General features: G+C 37.3%; 1 protein-coding gene across 1 annotated transcript in view; it reads left to right on the forward strand.

Annotated features, from left to right (window-relative positions):
- ipo11 (importin 11) overlaps positions 1-19393 on the forward strand; it is a 236424-nt gene that overhangs the window by 130613 nt on the left and 86418 nt on the right. Inside the window, exons 20-21 of the mRNA XM_067413532.1 lie at positions 3901-4014; positions 12547-12662. Of these exons, the coding sequence (XP_067269633.1) occupies positions 3901-4014; positions 12547-12662 (230 nt within the window). The remainder of the gene's footprint in view (positions 1-3900; positions 4015-12546; positions 12663-19393) is intronic.

Consider the following 19393-nt stretch of genomic DNA (forward strand, 5'->3'; position numbering starts at 1 on the left):
ATCAGAAATGTGAAACTGGGCCAATTCGGTCAAGGGCAAGGTAAAGGAGAATTTGTTAAACCTAAACACCTGAAGAACTAACAATATTAGAGTAAAACATGTGAGTTCCAGCCATTTCCTGTCTGCATATCTTTCTGAAGGACCCTAGTTTAAGCAATATGAAGCATTTAAAAAAAAAAAAAAAAAAAACAGTTTAGTTTAGGGTCCAGTTCTCAGGATTAACTATAGGTGCATATTTCTGGGATATTGGCTGTTTATTAGTACTTATAGAGCACATATTAATGCCTTATTGACCATATTCTACATCCCTTAATCCTACCCAATTCCTACCCAATAACTAAATTGACTTACCACCTTAATAACTATGAATAAGCAGTAATTAGGAGTTTATAAGCCTAGGTATAGAACCCTAATCTAAAGTGTGACCTAATATTCTTGTGAATATTATCTCTGATTATTTCAGTCCAATTTCGGGGGAAGTCTGTTTCGGCCTCAAAGTAAAAAATAAAGGTAATTGTGAGAGAAAGTTTAAAATTAGAAAGCTGCACTGTGAGATATAAAGGCACAATTAAAAGAAATAATACAACCTATTATCTGTTTCCGTCTCAGAGTTTGAAACATAAAACGTTAATTGCAACTTTATTTCTCCCATTTGCACAATCTAAAGTTGCGTGAAATAAAGCTGCTGTTAACATTTTGAGGCATAAACGTCTTCAATAGATTTAAATAGTTTCTGCAGCACATTTCTGTTACTTGTTTCTTGAGGAAAGTAGTTGTGTGTTAAAGGCACAGCAGTTCAAAACCTCTAGGATATGATCCTTGTGAAGCCTGTAGTTCTGTTATGCTGATTCACTTACAGTGCAGACAGTGTTTAGAAGTATATTTAAATTTGAATGATATCAATTGGCAGAGTAATCAGATTAAATCACTAAATCGTTTGCAATATAGATACAGTATACACATACTGTAAAAACTAATTAAATTCATTGAAATTAAAACTAAATATTGAAAATCGACAAGCTTTAGTCAAATATTATTAAAAGATTCTGTATGAATATTGGGTAATTGTGTTTTTTGTATTTGTGATGATGCAGTGAAACTTTAAAAGCCAAATTGTGCTTTTTATTGATTTATCTTTTTTATGTGGTTCAGATACAATAATATTTTGAGTTTCTATTTATTAAACCAATTTCTATTATTGTATCAAATGGCTAATTTCAATAATCGCAAAATTTTGAGGCAATCCGGTCACTTTAAATTAAACCAACTATATATATATATAAAATATATATATATATAATTAATAGTTTCTTAGTGGTTATATGAGAGACATGGGTGGATGAGAGACAAATCATTGTGTTGATTTTAATAAGGACAGAACTCTATTTTCATGGTAAAACACAATGAACGTATATCACTCTTTTAATTCAATTTGCAGCTAATTTCAAGATTAAAGACTGCAGTGGGAGAGAGAGCGCCATTAGCACTGGTATAATTTGTCTCGCTATTTTTAATGGAGACCAACTGTGTTGAGCTTCATTATGCGATGCTGAACATTTTTCAAAATTAACAAGTTTAATTTGCGGCAGTTTGCACGTCAGCTTGCCGAAGAGACACAGCTAATGTTAAGCTTCTTACATACTCCGCAAAAACAACGAAATTAGTTTGTTTTCTCGATATGGCAAGAACAAAACAAAGTTCGTTCTGGCCAGGACACTCCATACTTCATGAGAAAAGCAGGTGCCAAGCATTTCCGTTTCTCAGCAATTACATCGCCCACTTTAAATTTCTGACCAATCGCACAATAGTTCCCGGACACCCACAAAAAAGCTGAACAAGCTGTTAGAACTCCCAAACCAGTGCTGCAAGAACAAAATGACATCATTTTGTTCTTACAGCACGCGAGAGTGTTTCTATGCTCTTGTGGAGTATCTAATGACCTTTTACTCATGAAGCAACCAGCATCACCATCATTGTGATGTGTAGAATGTTTAATGGAACTTCATATACTTGATATCTCTGAAATATAGGCTAATTAAGGCTTTCAGAGCGGCGTGCTTTCATTGACTTGTTTTCATTGATGTGCTTTCATTGTTTCTCGCACGATCATATTTATAGCTCCTATAAATAAATAGGCCTACCTCAAAATGTAGTTCTGTACGAGTGATGTACTTTATCTGAATTAAATACAAACACATCTCTCGCTTTTGCTCACGTCCCAGCGATTAGCCTACTCCTCCGTGGGCCATATAGGTTGCCGACACCTGGTTTGAATTAATTTCGGCAAAAAATGAAAATAAAAGCACAATATGTTGTTACAATATCATTGCGCATACGAGAATTCGAATAATTGTAATGTGACGATCGGGTGCGTACATGTAAATCAGAGTAAATCATAGATTTGGGTTGGTGACAGGTGGATGATTAAAAAAAAGCAGTTTCAGGTGACGTTAGAACTGATCCTTCCATCTCTCACACACACACACACACACACACACACACACACACACACACACACACACACACACACATTATTTATTAATCATAAACCATGACAACAAGACGAGCATATACAGTCATTACTGGTAGTGACAGACTGTCTGCGGCATATTTAAACAGTTTTTCTTTCAGCAGAAGAAAATGCTGATAAAGCACTAAAAGGCTAAAAACTTGACAGCAAAAGAAAAAAAAAAAGTTTGCTAAACCACTGCATTCAATTACATTGTGCATTATATGCATTTTCTTAAATATAAACTATAATAGATATTTACATATGAAATAAAGTTGTTTGCAGAGATGACACTGGATTGAGTTTTAGGAGTATATTTGTAAAAAAAAAGAAAAAATGTTTACTATTGTTCTGGAAATGTAGAATGAAATGAAAAAGGGTCTTTTAAAACCTGACCTGAATATATAAATAAAATATGAGGCTGGCAGATAGACAAAGGTTGCTTTAGACAAAAATGTACAGAATTTGATGCATTGACGGATAATAATTCAAAATGCTTTCTGACGTTTTTGACAGATAAATGTACGGTATCTGCTTTTTTATGTTTCCCTACTTGAGAAACATTCCCAAAGTTAAGGATGCTAATAAGGATTAGAAGTGAAGAATATAAAGTTTTAGGAAGGGAGGATTTAGCCTGAGGTTCTGAGTATAGTCCATAGGAATAATTCATAGAATATTATTCATTTAATCAGGCAGCAAATCGTTGGAATACATTGCAAGAGCAGCATTAAAGAAACTGAAAAGTTTTGTTATAGTAACTCTCAATATCCCTTAAATAGCTAACGCAATGATATTATACTGAATGACATGATTCTGAGAAATTACATTTTTTATTGTTATTATTATCTGTTTATTTTACATTTTATAAATATAAATTCAGACCATATTTTAGCAATGTATAAATGGAGCATAACATTAATACTGTATTGAGCTATTACATATTTCAGAGAAGTTCAAATAAAAATAGGGTGAAAATGATTGGTGATGATAATAATACTATTATTAAAAGTTATTTTCATGTTATAAAGTGAATGCATAATTTGACATTATTGACTGATAACTTTTTACATAGTATAAATGGGCCATATATTGTTACCCATATGTTTCCCTCAATAAAGGGTCGTCATATTTGGGTGTCATTTCCATTAAAAAGTTTAAAAACGGTAATTGTTGATTGCTGCAGTTTTAATATGAATGGGCTGGTCAACCCCTGCTTTAAATTGTAATCACAGTTTTAGAGGTTCTTTGAACCTGACCTGTTTTCTGATTTTTCTCAAGGATAAATCAGAAACTTAATCTAAAGCATTCAGGCCTAAAACAAACTTTTTTGGGGGGCGTGCGCTCCTTTGCATTTGAGATCAGTGCTTTACTTTCCCCCTCTTATCTTCTAGATTCGACCGTACGTGGGCTGCTTGGTTCAGTACCTTCCACTTCTTTGGAAGCAGTCAGAAGAACACAACATGCTCCGCTGTGCCATTCTCACTACCCTCATCCATCTCGTACAGGTATGGCATACCCACGGGGCCAAGAATGAAACAGATAACAAGCCTTTGAAATGGTCGGGTCGGGTGTTTAGCATTCTGTTTGTGTCTCAAGTGCTCACTTGGACGTGATGTGCGTACCATCACCAATTGGGGGGGGGATACCTGATTTTCACCGTCATCGTCTGTTGATATGAACAAATGCCCTCCAGCCCTGCTGAGCCCTTCTCTGGTTTTCTAGTTTTGCAGAAGACCTTTATTTTAGTACGATACACTTCATCCCTTCCTGCTGTGAGTGTATGAACACACAGGCGGACACGGCTTGTTATTGATGGGTGTATTTTAAAATTGCCACAGTGCTTCTCCATCTTCCGCCACACGGGATCCTGCAAGCTGCTCATTTCATCCTGCTCCTTTTTTTTCTTTTGCTCTGTGCATGAGGAGCAGTTTCTGTGTCACTCCAGCCCCTGAGGAGATGAGTGACACTCACTTTTAAACCATCCAGAGGCTGCGTTAGCTGGATATCTTGAGCTCGCTTTAACTGAGAGCTCCACTGAGCCACACGTTGCTGATACAGGAACACCCCTTTTCACACTTTTTTATTTGTGACATTTAAAAATAAAAAAAATAATCAATTTTGACTAAATGGAGACTGGGTTCTGCATACTGGGTTGTGACTCTTGGAGATTGTCTAAGGGTACATATTCACAACAACAGTGTACTAAAAATTGAAAAAGTTTTCCTTTTGTGTTTTTCGCATACAGGCGACAACGTTGTCAAAATGATCCCCATTCACACAAATCCATGAAAACAACTAGCAATGCTGTGTTATGCTGCCAGGCGTGTGGTTGACTAGGTCACTTTGTAATGAAACATTACAAGCCTATAGACTGAACAGATATTACACCCACACATGACGTCACCGTTTTCACAAATTCTCATTGTTCTAGTTTACACAGAGGCGATAATGGCATTTGTTTGCAAAAGCTCGCACTTTTTGTGTCCTGTTTTCAAATGTTTGTGTTTTCAGACCCCCAAAAACACCATTGTCATGTAAATGATCAGCTAAAACGCATAGCTGGTGTCGTGTTAATGGCACCTGAGCTCTTAATGTTGAGTTTTGATTATTTTTTGGCCAAACCTCCACTTCAAAGCAGGAGTTATCACACAGCCAGACTTTTGACTGAACCTCTAAAGTTCAGTATTCACATTGTACATATTCAAAACCCCGAACACATCTTCCCTTTTTAAGAATGGCTTCAGTGCCGTTCTTTTCTCAGAGAAAAGCTTAACTCCTAGTCTTCCAAAGTCGCGGTCAAAGCTGATTCGAAAGACCGCCGCCGTTCGCCAGTTTCTGTGTTTTCTAGAAGCACGCAAACGCAACTTGGCCGTCGTCATTATGGCCCCGCCCACCGACTCTATACACAATGTGATTGGTCCGGCAAGAGTTCGGCAATTACAGCTCAGAAGGGTATTGAGAGTTCCTAGACGATACTCGCGGGCAGATTTAAATTTGACGACACTATATAGACATTTAAAGCAAAAATATTTAACATTAGTTTTTATTTTTATTTTTTATACATGTCATTAGAGATGGATTTGTCATGGATTCTGTTCATTTAAATAATTTAATATATTTGTTTAAAAAAAAAAATCTAATAATTATTTATAATTAAATTGTTAATAATTACATTAAATCATAGCAAATAATGACTAAATATTGAATTGATATTATTAATTATCATTTTTTTGGAAAAAAATATTGGCCATTTGTTCATTCTATTTATTAACTAATTAATTATTTAATTATACAAATTAATTTTAATAATGGCACATTTAAACTAATAATTAAGTATATATATATATATATATATATATATATATATATATATATATATATATATATATATATATATATATATATATATATATATATATATATATATATATATATATATATATATATATATAATGGTGATTTTGATTAATAAAGCATATTGAGCTCCTCTGTCCAGTTATTTGAATGTCTTGTTTTAAATGTCTTGAGCAGCCTGGGTTTGACCTTTCAGTTCACCTCTTCTCCGTGTACAGATGTTTAGTTATAATTGCGTGGATCAAAGATAATGTTATATTTTGAGTTAATTTCATAAATATTCCTCTGAGGAGAGTTATTGAGTACTCATCCGCTTAAATAAGCTGTTCTTTGTCTTTGAAAGTGCTCTTTGCTTCAGTAACCACATCCTGCATATTAACATTTCTCGCTCACAGTTAAAGACCCTTCATTACAGCGTCTTCAGTTCTTGTAAATCACAGGCACATGAATCAGTCTAAAAGATCGCCCAAGGCTTGCCTGAAATTTGCATACTTCCAGAAATCCAAAACTTGTGCCAGCTTAGTTGACCAGCACTCATTAATCTTTTTTCTTTTTGTTTTTTTTTCTTTGCTTAAGTCCTTAGATTTGCATATTGAAATGCCAGCAGTCCTTCAGGAAACTATCTATTGTGTGCATATCTCACCACCCGCCATCAACAGTTTGCTATTAACCTTGCATTTATTTGTGTTTTCTGTGGCCGCCTCTGCCAGCCATATGGTATCGCAGCTGCTGCTCTCCAGCCTGGCACAGAATGCTGAAGAGACAATATTACCAGTGAACATTCAAAGTCAATCATCCTTAAATGGCCCCATCATGGGTCCATCCCCAAAAGCATATTTCTGACAGATGCTTCAAAATGGATGCTCTCTTTACTGCACACTTGGATATGATTTGTTGACCAAGTCTAAATTGCCTCTGCACATGCCGTGGCCTGCAAAATTGGCAGTTGTTATGATTGAAGGTTTTGTTTGATATTTGGGATGTTTGCACAATTTTTTTTTTTTGTGGTAAACTTCAACGTTATTTGTGTGTGCACTAGTTGGATTTTTTGAGGAAATTAGTCTATAATTTTTCTTTGTGGTTGTATTGTATTTCCAGACAATTGTCAACACATCTGTCTGTATTTTTACAGACCCTTAAGTAATTCTGAACTGATTCACTGGATGTTCTCCAAGAGCGGGGTTACCGGTATCCACCTTATTTTTCCAAACTGATATAGCCATTTACTCTCAATGGCCCTCATTTATCAAAAGTGCGTACTAATAATTATACGTACTAAATAATTCAGACTGACAAAATAATAAAAATGGCATTATTCTTTTAAATAATAATAATACAATAAATGATAACATTCTTCTTCTAAATAGCAATAAGCGTCATTAATAATAAAATCATAATAATAATAATAATAATAATAATAATAATAATAATAATAAGAAGAAGAAGAAGAAGAAGAAGAAGAAGAAGAATCTTACAAATTGTCATGCAATTATTAATGTGAATGAATGGTACTCCGCATCACATCATCATCACTCTTGTACACCCCAATACATGTGCCGTGATACGAAATTAAATGCTAATTGTTTCAAAACACGTGCTGTAAAATAATGCATTGTGATAGGTAATTTCTCATCCAAACAGCTAGCTATTTAAACTGCTGGAGTGAGCTTCTCAACTCCCACACTATTAACAGTAGGCCTACTCGCAATATGGGTCCATATTTTATTTTTGTAGGTGCCTTTAATCCCACTCTTTGAACTCCCAAATAAAACAATTTAGTTCTTTTTCCACCTGGTGATGGTCTCGATCTCCATGTTGGAGAAGTTTCGCTTCTTTGCCGTCTTCCGTGTGTGCCTGGCGTAAAAGGAGGTCGTGGGGGAGGCGGAGACTTGAATATATAGGAGCGTGTTATTCTAATGACTATCGTTTTCAGCCGAGGCATTTATCAAGGGCAAGTATTGCGTACACCTGGATTGCAGAGGTACGCACAGCTTCATAAATCAGGCGGTGAGAGGAGTGTAAGCATAATCTTACGCCAACAAATACGCTACGCAAGATTGATAAATGAGGGCCAATGTGCGAGACCTATATCGTCTCTGTTAGGTGGAAACCTTATCTCCAAAAACTCACTTTTCAGAAAAAGGGAAAAAGACAAAGTGCTTCACACAGGCTATTTAAGACACTATTGCTATGACTCAGTGACAAATTCTAGACAAAAAAATAGAAAAGGCAGTGTCTTCACAATTATGTTCCTTTTTAGAAAGAAATTATATCTGTGAGGATTTCCGGTCAGGATTTAGACCGTATCATAGTACTGAGATTGTTCTCATCAGAGATACAAATAATTTACTCTTATCATCCGATCGTGGTTATATCTCTATTAGTGTTACTCGATCTTAGCGCAGTATTCGATATTAACGACCACAACATTCTTTTGAATAGACTCGAATATGATGTTGGCATTAGTGGAATTGCATTGGCATGGTTTTAAATCATACTTATCTGACCATTATCAGTTTGTAGCAGTAAGAAATGTCACACTGATCACAAGTTCAGTATGGAGTACCGCAAGGCTCATTGTTAGGACCGTTGTTTTTCACCCTGTATATGCTACCACTGGGAGATATCATTAGGAAGCATGCCGTAGTTTTCATTATGCTGACGATACTTAGCTCTATATTTCCTCACGCCCTGATGGCACTTACAAATTTTCAATTTGAACTTACCAAAATTGTATGTATATTGATTTCCTGCAACTTAATTCAGAAAAAAATATATTTTTAATTATTGGACTAAAACACTCCACAGGTAGTAACCTAGAATGCTGTCTAACCCTTGATGACTGCTCTGTCAAGCCCTCGCCATCAGTAAGGAACCTGGCTGTGCTATTTGATACCAATCTTTCTTTTGAAAGCCATGTTTCTAGCATCTGTAAAACTGCATTCTACCATCTTAAAAATATATCTAAATTATGGCACATAGTTTCAATGCAAAATGCTGAAAATTTAGTTTATGCGTTCATGACCTCAAGGCTAGATTATTGTAATGCTCTACTGGGTGGTTGCCCTGCTCGTTAATAAATAAACTGTAGCTGGTCCAAAACGCAGCAGCTCGAGTTCTTACTAGAACCAGGAAGTATGATCATATTAGCCCAGTTCTGTCAAGACTGCACTGGCTCCCTATTAAACATTGCATACATTTTAAAATCCTGCTTATTACATACAAAGCACTAAATGGTTTACCTCCCCAGTACTTGAGCGAGCTCTTAACACATTATACTCCATCACGTCTATTGCGGTCTCAAGATTCTGGCCAGTTGATAATACGTAGAATATCAAAATCAACTGCAGGTGGTCGATCCTTTTCCTGTTTAGCACCTAAACAGTCTTCCTAGCATTGTTCGGGAAGCAGACACACTCTGTCAGTTTAAATCTAGAAGAACAAATGTTTAACTTAAGTTATTCAAATCAATTGACGGATTGTTAGGCTGCATTAACTAGGTCAGCCGGAACCGGGAACACTTCCCATAACACCTGATGTACTCGTTACGTCATAAAAAGAGTGGCATCCACAATAATGTTAGTCTCTCTGTTTATCCAGAGGTTTACTGCAGTCAGCCTGATCCGGGCCATATCCAGATCAGATGTTAAAGCGTCCATGGCTGCATCCAGACATGACCAGCGCATCCCTGAAGTGTCTACAGAGACTGTGTCAGTTAGTGTCTCCTCTGAATTTGCATCATACCTCAAACTTTCGAATATTCCGAATCCAATCTAATATGTTTTCTGACCTGTAAGGTTGCCAGAGTAATAATCATTCACTGTTTGTTAATAGGCCAGAGGAAAACTGGCACCCAACTGAGCCTGGTTCTCCCAAGGTTTTATTTTTCTCCATTATGCCCTAATGGAGTTTTGGTACTTTGTGACTGTTGCCTTTGGCTTGGCTTGCTCAGTTGGGGACACAACATTTTTGAAGTTTTCAACTAAATATCCAAATAAAATGAATTTCAAAAATTAACTATATCAACTATATAACTGATCTGCCCACATTGTCGCTATATGATAAATTGAAATGAGCTAATGACATAACCGTTTTCTTTGTACAGCACGGCATAAAAAATTATGTTCAGTTAGAGCAGAGGTCTTCAACCCTGCTCCTGGGGGACTCACTGTCCTGCAAAGGTTATTTCCATAGACTGTAAAAAAATATGGACGTAGTGTCCGCGACGTCACCCATAGGATTCTGATAAGCCGTTCTGAAGCTTAAAGTAGTGTCGAGCTGGGCGTTGCCATCTTGTGAGCGAGTCAACGCGTGTCACTCCCGGATAACAGAAAATGGGCAAAAAGGCGGGATGTGCGCGGAGCTGAGGTGACGCAATAACTATAGACGGCGGATAAATGGCTATGCACTTGTAACCACGCCCTTAATTATGCAGAACCTTAAGGCTTTATATAACGGAAACGAATGAGTTATAAAAAAATTCACCCCCCTCAGAGTTGTCATGAAGATCAAAATTAGCCTTATAAGCCAAAACCACAATTTGTACCAGGCTGTAAATATGTTTTTTTCTGCTTTAAAGTTGAGAATTTTAACATGGGGCTCAATGAGATTCTGCTCCCTTCTGGAGCCTGTCCCTAGTGACCAGTTGAGGAATTGCAGTTTACATTACTTCCGTATTGGCTTCAAGAGAGATCGCGGGAGGTTGCCGCTTGGTTATTTCCAACTTGCTTCAGCACACCTGCCTGTGTATTTTCAACAAATGACCTGGAGAGCTTGATTAGCTTCACCTGTCTTTGATTTGGGTTGGAGCAAAATTCTGCAGGACCGTGGGTCGCCAGGAGCAGGGTTGAAGACCTCAGAGTTAGAGAACAGGCACTGCAATTAAAAACTGAACGTGTCTGCTCAACTGAGCGTGAACTAAGCAAGAGTCCGATTCAGCAGCAGGAGTTAGATTTCACACCACATCGGCCATTTCACCTCACTCTTGATTGACAAGACGATTGCAGAAGATATGGGTTCAAAGCAAAATTTGTCATTGTGTTCTTGTACAAACACTTTTTGTGTTTTTCATTAAAGTTGCACTTTGTAATTTTTCTGTCCGCTAGAGGGCGCATATTCAAAACAAAGGCGAAGTTTGATGAGGCCAAGTTTGAGCGCGGAATCTTGGGACATGTGGTTTTCACCTCACAAAAGAAAAAGAATCGGGATAGGACTCGGGGAGAAATGATGTTCATGGATGCGATTATTAATGTTACTGTAGTACAGGGCTGTTCAAATCTTGCCCTGGAGGGCCAATGCTCTGCACCCTGATCAAACACACCCTCCTGTATTTTTGTAATGATCCTGAAGACACATATTAGCATGTTTAGGTGTGTTGTTGTGTATTGTTGTCACGCCAATAAACCGTTTGGAAAATTTCCTCACCTTCACATTCCTAGAAGACATAAAGGGCAGGGCCGTAGTGGGACCCTTTTTCAGCCCGGGGGCCCAAGGCTTTCTTTTTTTTAACCTGGCTTTTTCAGCTCCCCTTGGCAACTTTTTATCCATTTTATCCTTCCGCGATTAGCTTATTCTCTCCACAGCATTAAATTATTATTTTTTTATTTTGTTTCTCCATGGCCATGAGCTGAGTACACCAATGCGCTAGAGTTTAGAGAGAGAGAGAGAGAGAGAGAGAGAGAGAGAGAGAGAGAGAGAGAGAGAGAGATTTTTCCCGATGGCCACTCTGGGCCTGATAAAGGGTGACTAACCGCAATAATTTATGATTTTAAAAAAGATGAATTATGGGAATATAAAGGTTCTGCCCAAGAGGGACATTATATTTGCTTATTTATTATTAGGAAAAAGTGTTGTAATGAAAATCATCATTTAGGAAAACACAAACCCAACAGTTCAACATCAAGACTCATGACTAAAATTTAATTGTTCCACTCAACTTTCAAACTGCCATTCCCCAACAACTCTCCTTTCTTGCCAAGGTATGACTTTTTGTGTCTGCTGTGGTTGTCCTTGGCTTCTGTTTGTTGTTGTTTTTTTATCATTGGCCCATTGACAGTAACAAAGCTTCACTTGGATCCTATGGATGCTACAGTTCTACCTTCTCTAAGTCCCCTAGAGCTCTCCATCGGTGATTTTGATGGACAGCTCAGAATCAGCAGACCGTCAAAGGCAGTCGTGCCCTGAACTTAAGAGCCCTTTGCGGTGGTCTGTGATGAGCCCTCATCAGTCAGAGGCTGAGTGGGCATATCTCACCCGGGGGAGAGCAAGGCTGCTCTCAAGACCAGGCCCTTGAATGAACCCAGAAAACACAAAGCCGCTGGTGTATTCCTGAGATTCCCTTACTTGAGAGCATGGGAAGCTGACACAATATCACACCTGTCACTATTCAGATAGAAAATTATGTTTTGTTGCTTGGCTGTAAGAGGGAATGAAACTCATTTTGGCAGCGCTCCATATCTTGACAACCCGTTATCACATTTATATCTGAATACAAATGGGTTTTTTTGGCCGCATCTTCATTGTACATCTGTTAGGAATTTATAATACAGCTAGTTTTCAGGGCTTTTAAATGTTACATTTTAAAATACATTTTTTAAATGTAAATCCCAATCTGAAAATTTGATCAAGTTTTTCACTGTTATGATTGTTTAATTTGTGTGTGTGTGTGTGTGTGTGTTGTCCAGGGGCTGGGATCGGAAAGCAAGAATCTTTATCCCTTCCTTCTACCTGTTATCCAGCTCAGCACAGATGTTTCACAGCCCCCTCATGTTTACCTGCTTGAAGATGGTCTGGAGCTCTGGTAAGTCTCCAAAAATGTATCTGAGCCAAAGGTTTAACCTAGGAATAAAAGTTTCAACACAACTTTTGTGCCTTTTGTAGACTTCCAGTCATTGTAGACATCTCTGACTGACTAAGGTTTAGAGGATTTCACCGTAATAGTTAAAATGGTTTTGAAGACAACTATGAATTTCGCCAACATATGAATGCCATTTTTTTTTTAAGTTTGACTTTGAAAATGTAGAATTTTTGATTGTTGAAGCAGTCAGCAAGTGCTAATATACAGCCAGTACCCATTACAAAGCTTCCTAAGTGAAAAGAGTTGGTTAAGAGCCCAATAAGAGTTTTGACTTTTATTGTAAAATATTGCAGTGATGATCAGAGCCAGAATTCCCTAAAATCTATAACAACAGCAGATGTTTTGTTTATAGTTTTATATATCCGAAAGATGTGTGTGTGGCACTGCGCCTTTTTTTCTTTAATATGTGCACAGGCAATAATGAAGACGCAGACGAGGGTGAGGAGAAATAGTTTTCCAAGTGTGTCTTGTATAGAGCTTTCACCGTAGTACTGCATTTGAGTATAACAGCTCACTGTCCAGGCCTGGTTCTACAGGGGGTTCTGCTAAGCACCCTCAAACACAAGCAAAAGCACCCTCAGTTGATACTGTAATAATATACTGGCAAAACAGATTTGGTAGATTTGCAAATTTTACTAGGGCTGTGCCCAAACTATCAATACAATGATACATCGTCATGAGCTCCTGAATTTACCGATACAGAAGCTGCCTCGATACTGTGCTTTTGAATGTAACCAATTATCACGTGAGCGTGAAATAAACATGAATGAACATCTGAATGTGTTAAAAGATAGAATACAATTTATTGAAATCCATGTAATGTCACATGTAATCGCTCAATCAGTGTTTCAAATGCGAAAAGGCATCAGTAAAACAATAAAATTGTAAACAATGTCATGTAACGTCACATTTACCTAAGGAAAAAAAAGCCAGTGTATATATTCTTTAGTCAGCTAGGAAAATTGACTCTAGAGAGGTGCATTTTGCTAAATAAATGCACCATATTACATATTCATTATCATTTTTAATGCTCTTCAATATTTAATGAATGTTTGAAGTAGTCTGGAAAGTTGTATGACAGCCACCATTTAAATTTTTATATAAAAAAAAAAAAAAAAAAAAAAAAAATTGGAGTAGAAATATGATTTCTAATTTGTAAAGGTAATACTATAGCTTTATTATTATAAAAAAAATCATTGTGTAATTTATATATATATATATATATATATATATATATATATATATATATGCAAAAACAATGGGTGTTTGTTCTTTGTTTTATCTATTTATTTATTTTATTTGAAAAATGTCAATTTGTCTTTTTTATGCTCCAAACAATGTAATGACCTAAAAAGGTCAGGAAGCAAATTATGTTGGAAATTACACTTACTGGTTAAAGTGATGACTTGTAAATAATCATATATGTCTCACGGTGCACTGCTATGATGGAGCTGTTGCTAGGTTACATTGCACTTAACTAGAGCACCCTCAATGAGTTGATTCTGTAACCTGGCCTGTGACTGTCCCTCCTCCGCTGACTGACTTCCATATTCACTTAGTGGCCAACTACCAGCACGTACAAACATTTGAGTCACTCCTATCAGCACAGAATTGTGACAAATGTCAATCTAGATGCTTACCATCAGCCATGTCACCCTTTAGTCCAAGACTGGTCTCCCACTAAAGATACGCAGGGCTGAGCCTGGTCAGTATCTGGATGGGAGAACTCCTGGGAAAACTAGGTAGCTGCTGGTAGAGTTGTTAGTGAGGCCAGCAGGGGGTGCTCAACCTGTGTGGGTCCTAATTCCCCAGTATAGAGATGGGGACACTTTACTGTAACAAGCACCGTCCTTCGGATTAGACATTAAAACCAAGGTCCTGACTCTCTGTGGTTTATTAAAAATCCAAGGATGTCCTTCAAAAAAAAATGTAGAGGTGTAACCCCGGTATCCTGGCCAAATTTGCCCAGTGGCCTCTGTTCATCTCTGTCTCCTAATCATCCCCACATTCTGATCGGCTTCATCTTCTCTCCACCAATAAGCCAGTATGTGGTGGGCATTCTGGCGCAATATGGCTGCCGTCTCATCATCCAGGTGGATGCTGCACATTTAATGGTGGTTGAGGAGATTCTCCTCTTCTATATGTAAAGCACTTTTGACTACTCAGACAAGCACTACATAAAAGTAATTAATTATAATTATAGAGTGGCTTAAAATGTGCATAAATTCTGATACGACTGTTCAGACTGAGGTTGCATTGCAAAACATTAGACTTGTGTCTGATTTGGCCACACGTGGAAGTGATCCATATTAGAATAAAAAAAAGATTAGTTCTTCCATTCCAGTGTTCATGGATTTGGGCCACTTTTGCCTGCAGTCTGAACATAGCCTTGTCGGCGCTGTCCTTGCTCTAGTACTATATATCGGTAATCTGGTCAAGTTCAACGCACCAAAACTTTATAGATACAGCAGTTTACGATAAAATCTAAGATACCCAATAAGCAATTACAGTTGAATATGAGAGGTCATTGTACTTCGTATAACGTAAGGAATCTCTAGAGGTTTGACTTTAAGCCATATCATTAGAAAAGCCATTGACAAATTAAACAATTAGTGCAATTGCCTAAACTTCACAGGCAGCTTTAAGCCCTCAGATGTTGTTTAGGTGAAAGTATTACTAAGATTCAGACCATCATATATGTTTTGTATTCGAAATAGGATGTAATGCTAAAATGAAGTAATAAACCAACAGAAAGCAATAAAGTTCACAATATTGGATGATCGATTAATGTGGAGATTGAAAAGACAGTTTCTACACCAAAGGCGTCAAAAGTTATAAGAGAATGAAAAGTCAAACTTTGAGTGGGTCAGAGCACTGTTCTCCAGCAGTGGGCTGTCACAGATCAATACAAGAGGAGACCAATAAGAAGTGTCCATTTTCCAGATTCTACTGGTAGTGTTTACATTATATTCTCACTTGGGTCTCTTGAAGCCCGTGGTTTACCTCTATATTCTCTCTATATTACACATTCTCAGTATTTCATATCCATATACTATCACAAATGTATTCTACATCTGTGTCTATCTATATAACAGCGGGATCCTTTATCTGATCTGATCTCAATTTACTGCAGGAGTGGTTTGAGCTCATCTCATCTCACACTTCTACATGGGGAGAGACTGAATTCTGTAATATAAGGGGAATGGGGGATTTTTTTATTAGTGCAGTCAGGCGATTAAAAAAATGAACTAGATTTATTACAATTTAATTTACTACAATTTATTTCCATAATTTGTAAAAAAAAAAAAAAACACTTTCATATTTGAAGTGTACCTATGATGAAAATTATAGGCGTCTCATCTTTTTAAGTGGGAGAACTTGCACAATTGGTGGCTAAATACTTTTTTGCCCCACTGTACGTCCAACTCATGTTTTAAAATTTCGCCATTGTTTAGCATGAGAACTCTTTAACTTTGTAAAGAATAGTGCTGGTCCGAATACTATCTTTTGAGCTTCGAAGCTTCGGTAGTAAGAGCTTAGTAAGCGAGGAGGCTGAACATATTCTTCTTTCTAATAAAGGCAGGAATTTCGAGAAGTGACGCGCCTCACACAACAGGGCTTATATCCTCTGAGAACAGACACTGCACTAGTAACACAAAACAAGTTCATATATTTCGCAATAGATTCATTTAGATTGATAATTGGTATTAGGCTTGCTGCAATAGTCGGTGTTACCTGTGTTCAGGCATACATAGGTTACATAACTTGCCCACTGCGGTACCGCCTCCACCGTCGTTTTGATATATTTTAGTAGTAGGTTATAAAAATTATTTTGTTTAGTTAGAGAACAGATTGACTACAATTAAAAACTGAATGTGCAGCGTGAGCCGAACGATAGTGGCAGTACATTAGCAGCAGGAGTCAGATGTCATTCATCACGAGTGAGAAGCTGAAAGACAAGATGATCACGGAAGATTTCATTTCAACAACGCAAAATGTAAAAGTGCCTGTTTAAGGAAGTTTGTCATTGTAATTGTTAGTCTAGGGGCCAGGAGGAAAGATAACAAGTGAAAAAGCAAAGATTTTACCTGAAAATAACATAGAGATGTAAATAAACAAAAGAAACGTGGAGAATACACCTCAACCTCCGTCTCAGAGTGAAAACAAAACACTTTAAAGAGTAATTGTATTTATTTTCTACGTATAACCAAAGACTTAACAAAAACATGGGAATAAATCGTCAGGAGAGAGTATAGCCTAAAACAATAAACAAAACTGAGGCTAACTAAGGTTTAAAAAGAACTACCTACACTGCCCAAAAACAAAGATGAAAATCAACAACATAAACTTCCTTGAGCTTCCTCTCTAACCAAAAAACAAAATAAAAAGGCACTCTCTCCCTACTGCTCCCAAATAACAAAATAACCAGAGGTGACAGAAAATGACAATACCTTTTAGTTACCCACAAAGGTCAGCTAAAATCATACCTCTTCACACACTAGAGGACAAACTAGACAATGGTAGATGACAATTATCGAGTATAGGCTTCACTTCTAACTCGAAGATAAACACGTGATCTCTGCTACACACACAGAAGGATCATTTGCAGTCTGAGGCTGGGGGAGAAGTGTTCCTCTTCATTGCAGGTTCTGAATGATCCTTATATACACCTTTGCTCAATCTTAGGCATGCTCACAACGAGTTGCAGCTGATGGTAATTAACCTGCGAGAGAGACAACAGGACAGGGCACACAACCATTGTCCTTCTAAAGCCGGGTGCACACTGTGCGATTTTGCCCACGATTTGGTCGTCTGAGACAAATTTAGCAAATCCTAAAAGATTCCTCAGATACTAGGCTAAAACCTGACGTCTTTGGTCGTTAGTTTGACATGTTCACCGGCAGCCGATTAATGACCGCTGCGATCAAATTTGACCTCAGACGAAATTCTAGCAGTGTCAGAAGATTTGGCACAGAATCCTGCAGTGTGAATTCTCCTACGACGACAGTCAAATATCTTGGTTTTTCAAGACAAACTATGACCAAAATGCAGCTCGCTGTCACCCAACGCGTCATTCATTGATGATATAAAACTCCGGACGAGTTTTCTTGCGCGCGTCCTATTTTAGCGCGCCTTAACTATCGTGCAGTCTGACATTAATGACAACTGAGATCTTACAGTGTGACATGGCTTACATCATGTTCGTACAGTCTGACAAGGGACATTCGCAAAGGATTTTGAAAAATCGCACAGTGTTAAGGACCCATAAGGAAACACACACTGGGATGTAACAGTAATGTTTTATTGTTGTGTTTCTCATTAAGAATGATAGGCCATTGAACCCACCATTCAAGCAACCCGCCCCTCAATTGGTGCTAATTCTAAACTAAACCGAAATTCTAAACCGTCATTCGTTTACGGCCGCACAGTGCACAAGCACTGTAATGTGACGGTGAGGGAACATTCTCACCGTCACATCCCTAACGGTTCAAAAGGCTAATCCATTTTATTTTCCACAATGTCAAACCAAGACAGCTTAACCCAAAATGCAAGCTCAGGTATGCGCTTCTTCTCGTGCAGTTGTGCGCTCAGAAAAGAATACTTAGTTGCAGGGAAGACTTAGGCTAAGAAGAAGCAAATATATTTATTAAGTATAATAAGGTTGGATTCCTATATATAGGGCTGGGCGATATGGAGCGAAAAATATATCTCGATATATTTAGCTATATCTCGATATACGATATATATCTTGATATCTTTACAGGAAAAATAACCCCCTAAAAACTACAGCAAAAACAAATATGCCAGTTCATGTAGGAACAAAGTGCTTTTGCGACATTTAAAAAAATGTCTCCCTGATTACATAAATAATAATAATTTAACTGAAAAAGAAAATAAATAATACATGTAGCCTTCTTTTCATTCATTTCATGCTTTTATAAGATGATTTCATAAGACTCCTTTTTTACACTTAGAGTAAACAGTAAGCATTCTGCAGAAAGATGGGGGTATGACTGAGATATAAATAAACTGATTTTGTCATAACACCACTTCCTGTTAAATTTGTATCAAAATTCAAACAGAAGATGTCGCACTCTTTACTAAAGCGTGACTGAGCGCCTCATCATGCGGATCATGTACACATGAGCCGATATTCACTTCTTTTCCAGTTACAGAACTAAATATGAATGTCAGAAGGTAGGCTATATGATAGGCTTAGGCTACAGCACAACTTACAGAAGGGTGTCTCAGGACACCCGGGATGTCTCATATTTCCCTCTTGGTTAAAACATGAATAGACCTATTCATCATAATCCCGCGATAAAGCTGACAAAATAATAATAATGATATTGTAATAATTTTTAAATGTTTTCAAATGATATGCGATCATTTTGACATTTTAACCGAAAACCATGCGATTAGTTTGACACAAATCATAAACTGACATGATTGTGACCGCGTCTCGCACCAATAGTGTCACTCACCTGACTGGGTGAAACTGGCAATTTGAACTATGATGAACATTAATATTTCTTTATGAATTTTAGCAAGCAGTTGTGTTAGAAGGAAAATCATTGTCTCTAAACTGAGTTTTGAACAACGCACGCGCTTGTCAACATGATAACTAATCCTCACCTGGTTGCGAACGCCGCCGTGTTCAATGAGACAACACG

This window comes from Pseudorasbora parva, chromosome 13 (genome assembly GCF_024679245.1).
Source record: "Pseudorasbora parva isolate DD20220531a chromosome 13, ASM2467924v1, whole genome shotgun sequence".
Taxonomy (NCBI): domain Eukaryota; kingdom Metazoa; phylum Chordata; class Actinopteri; order Cypriniformes; family Gobionidae; genus Pseudorasbora; species Pseudorasbora parva.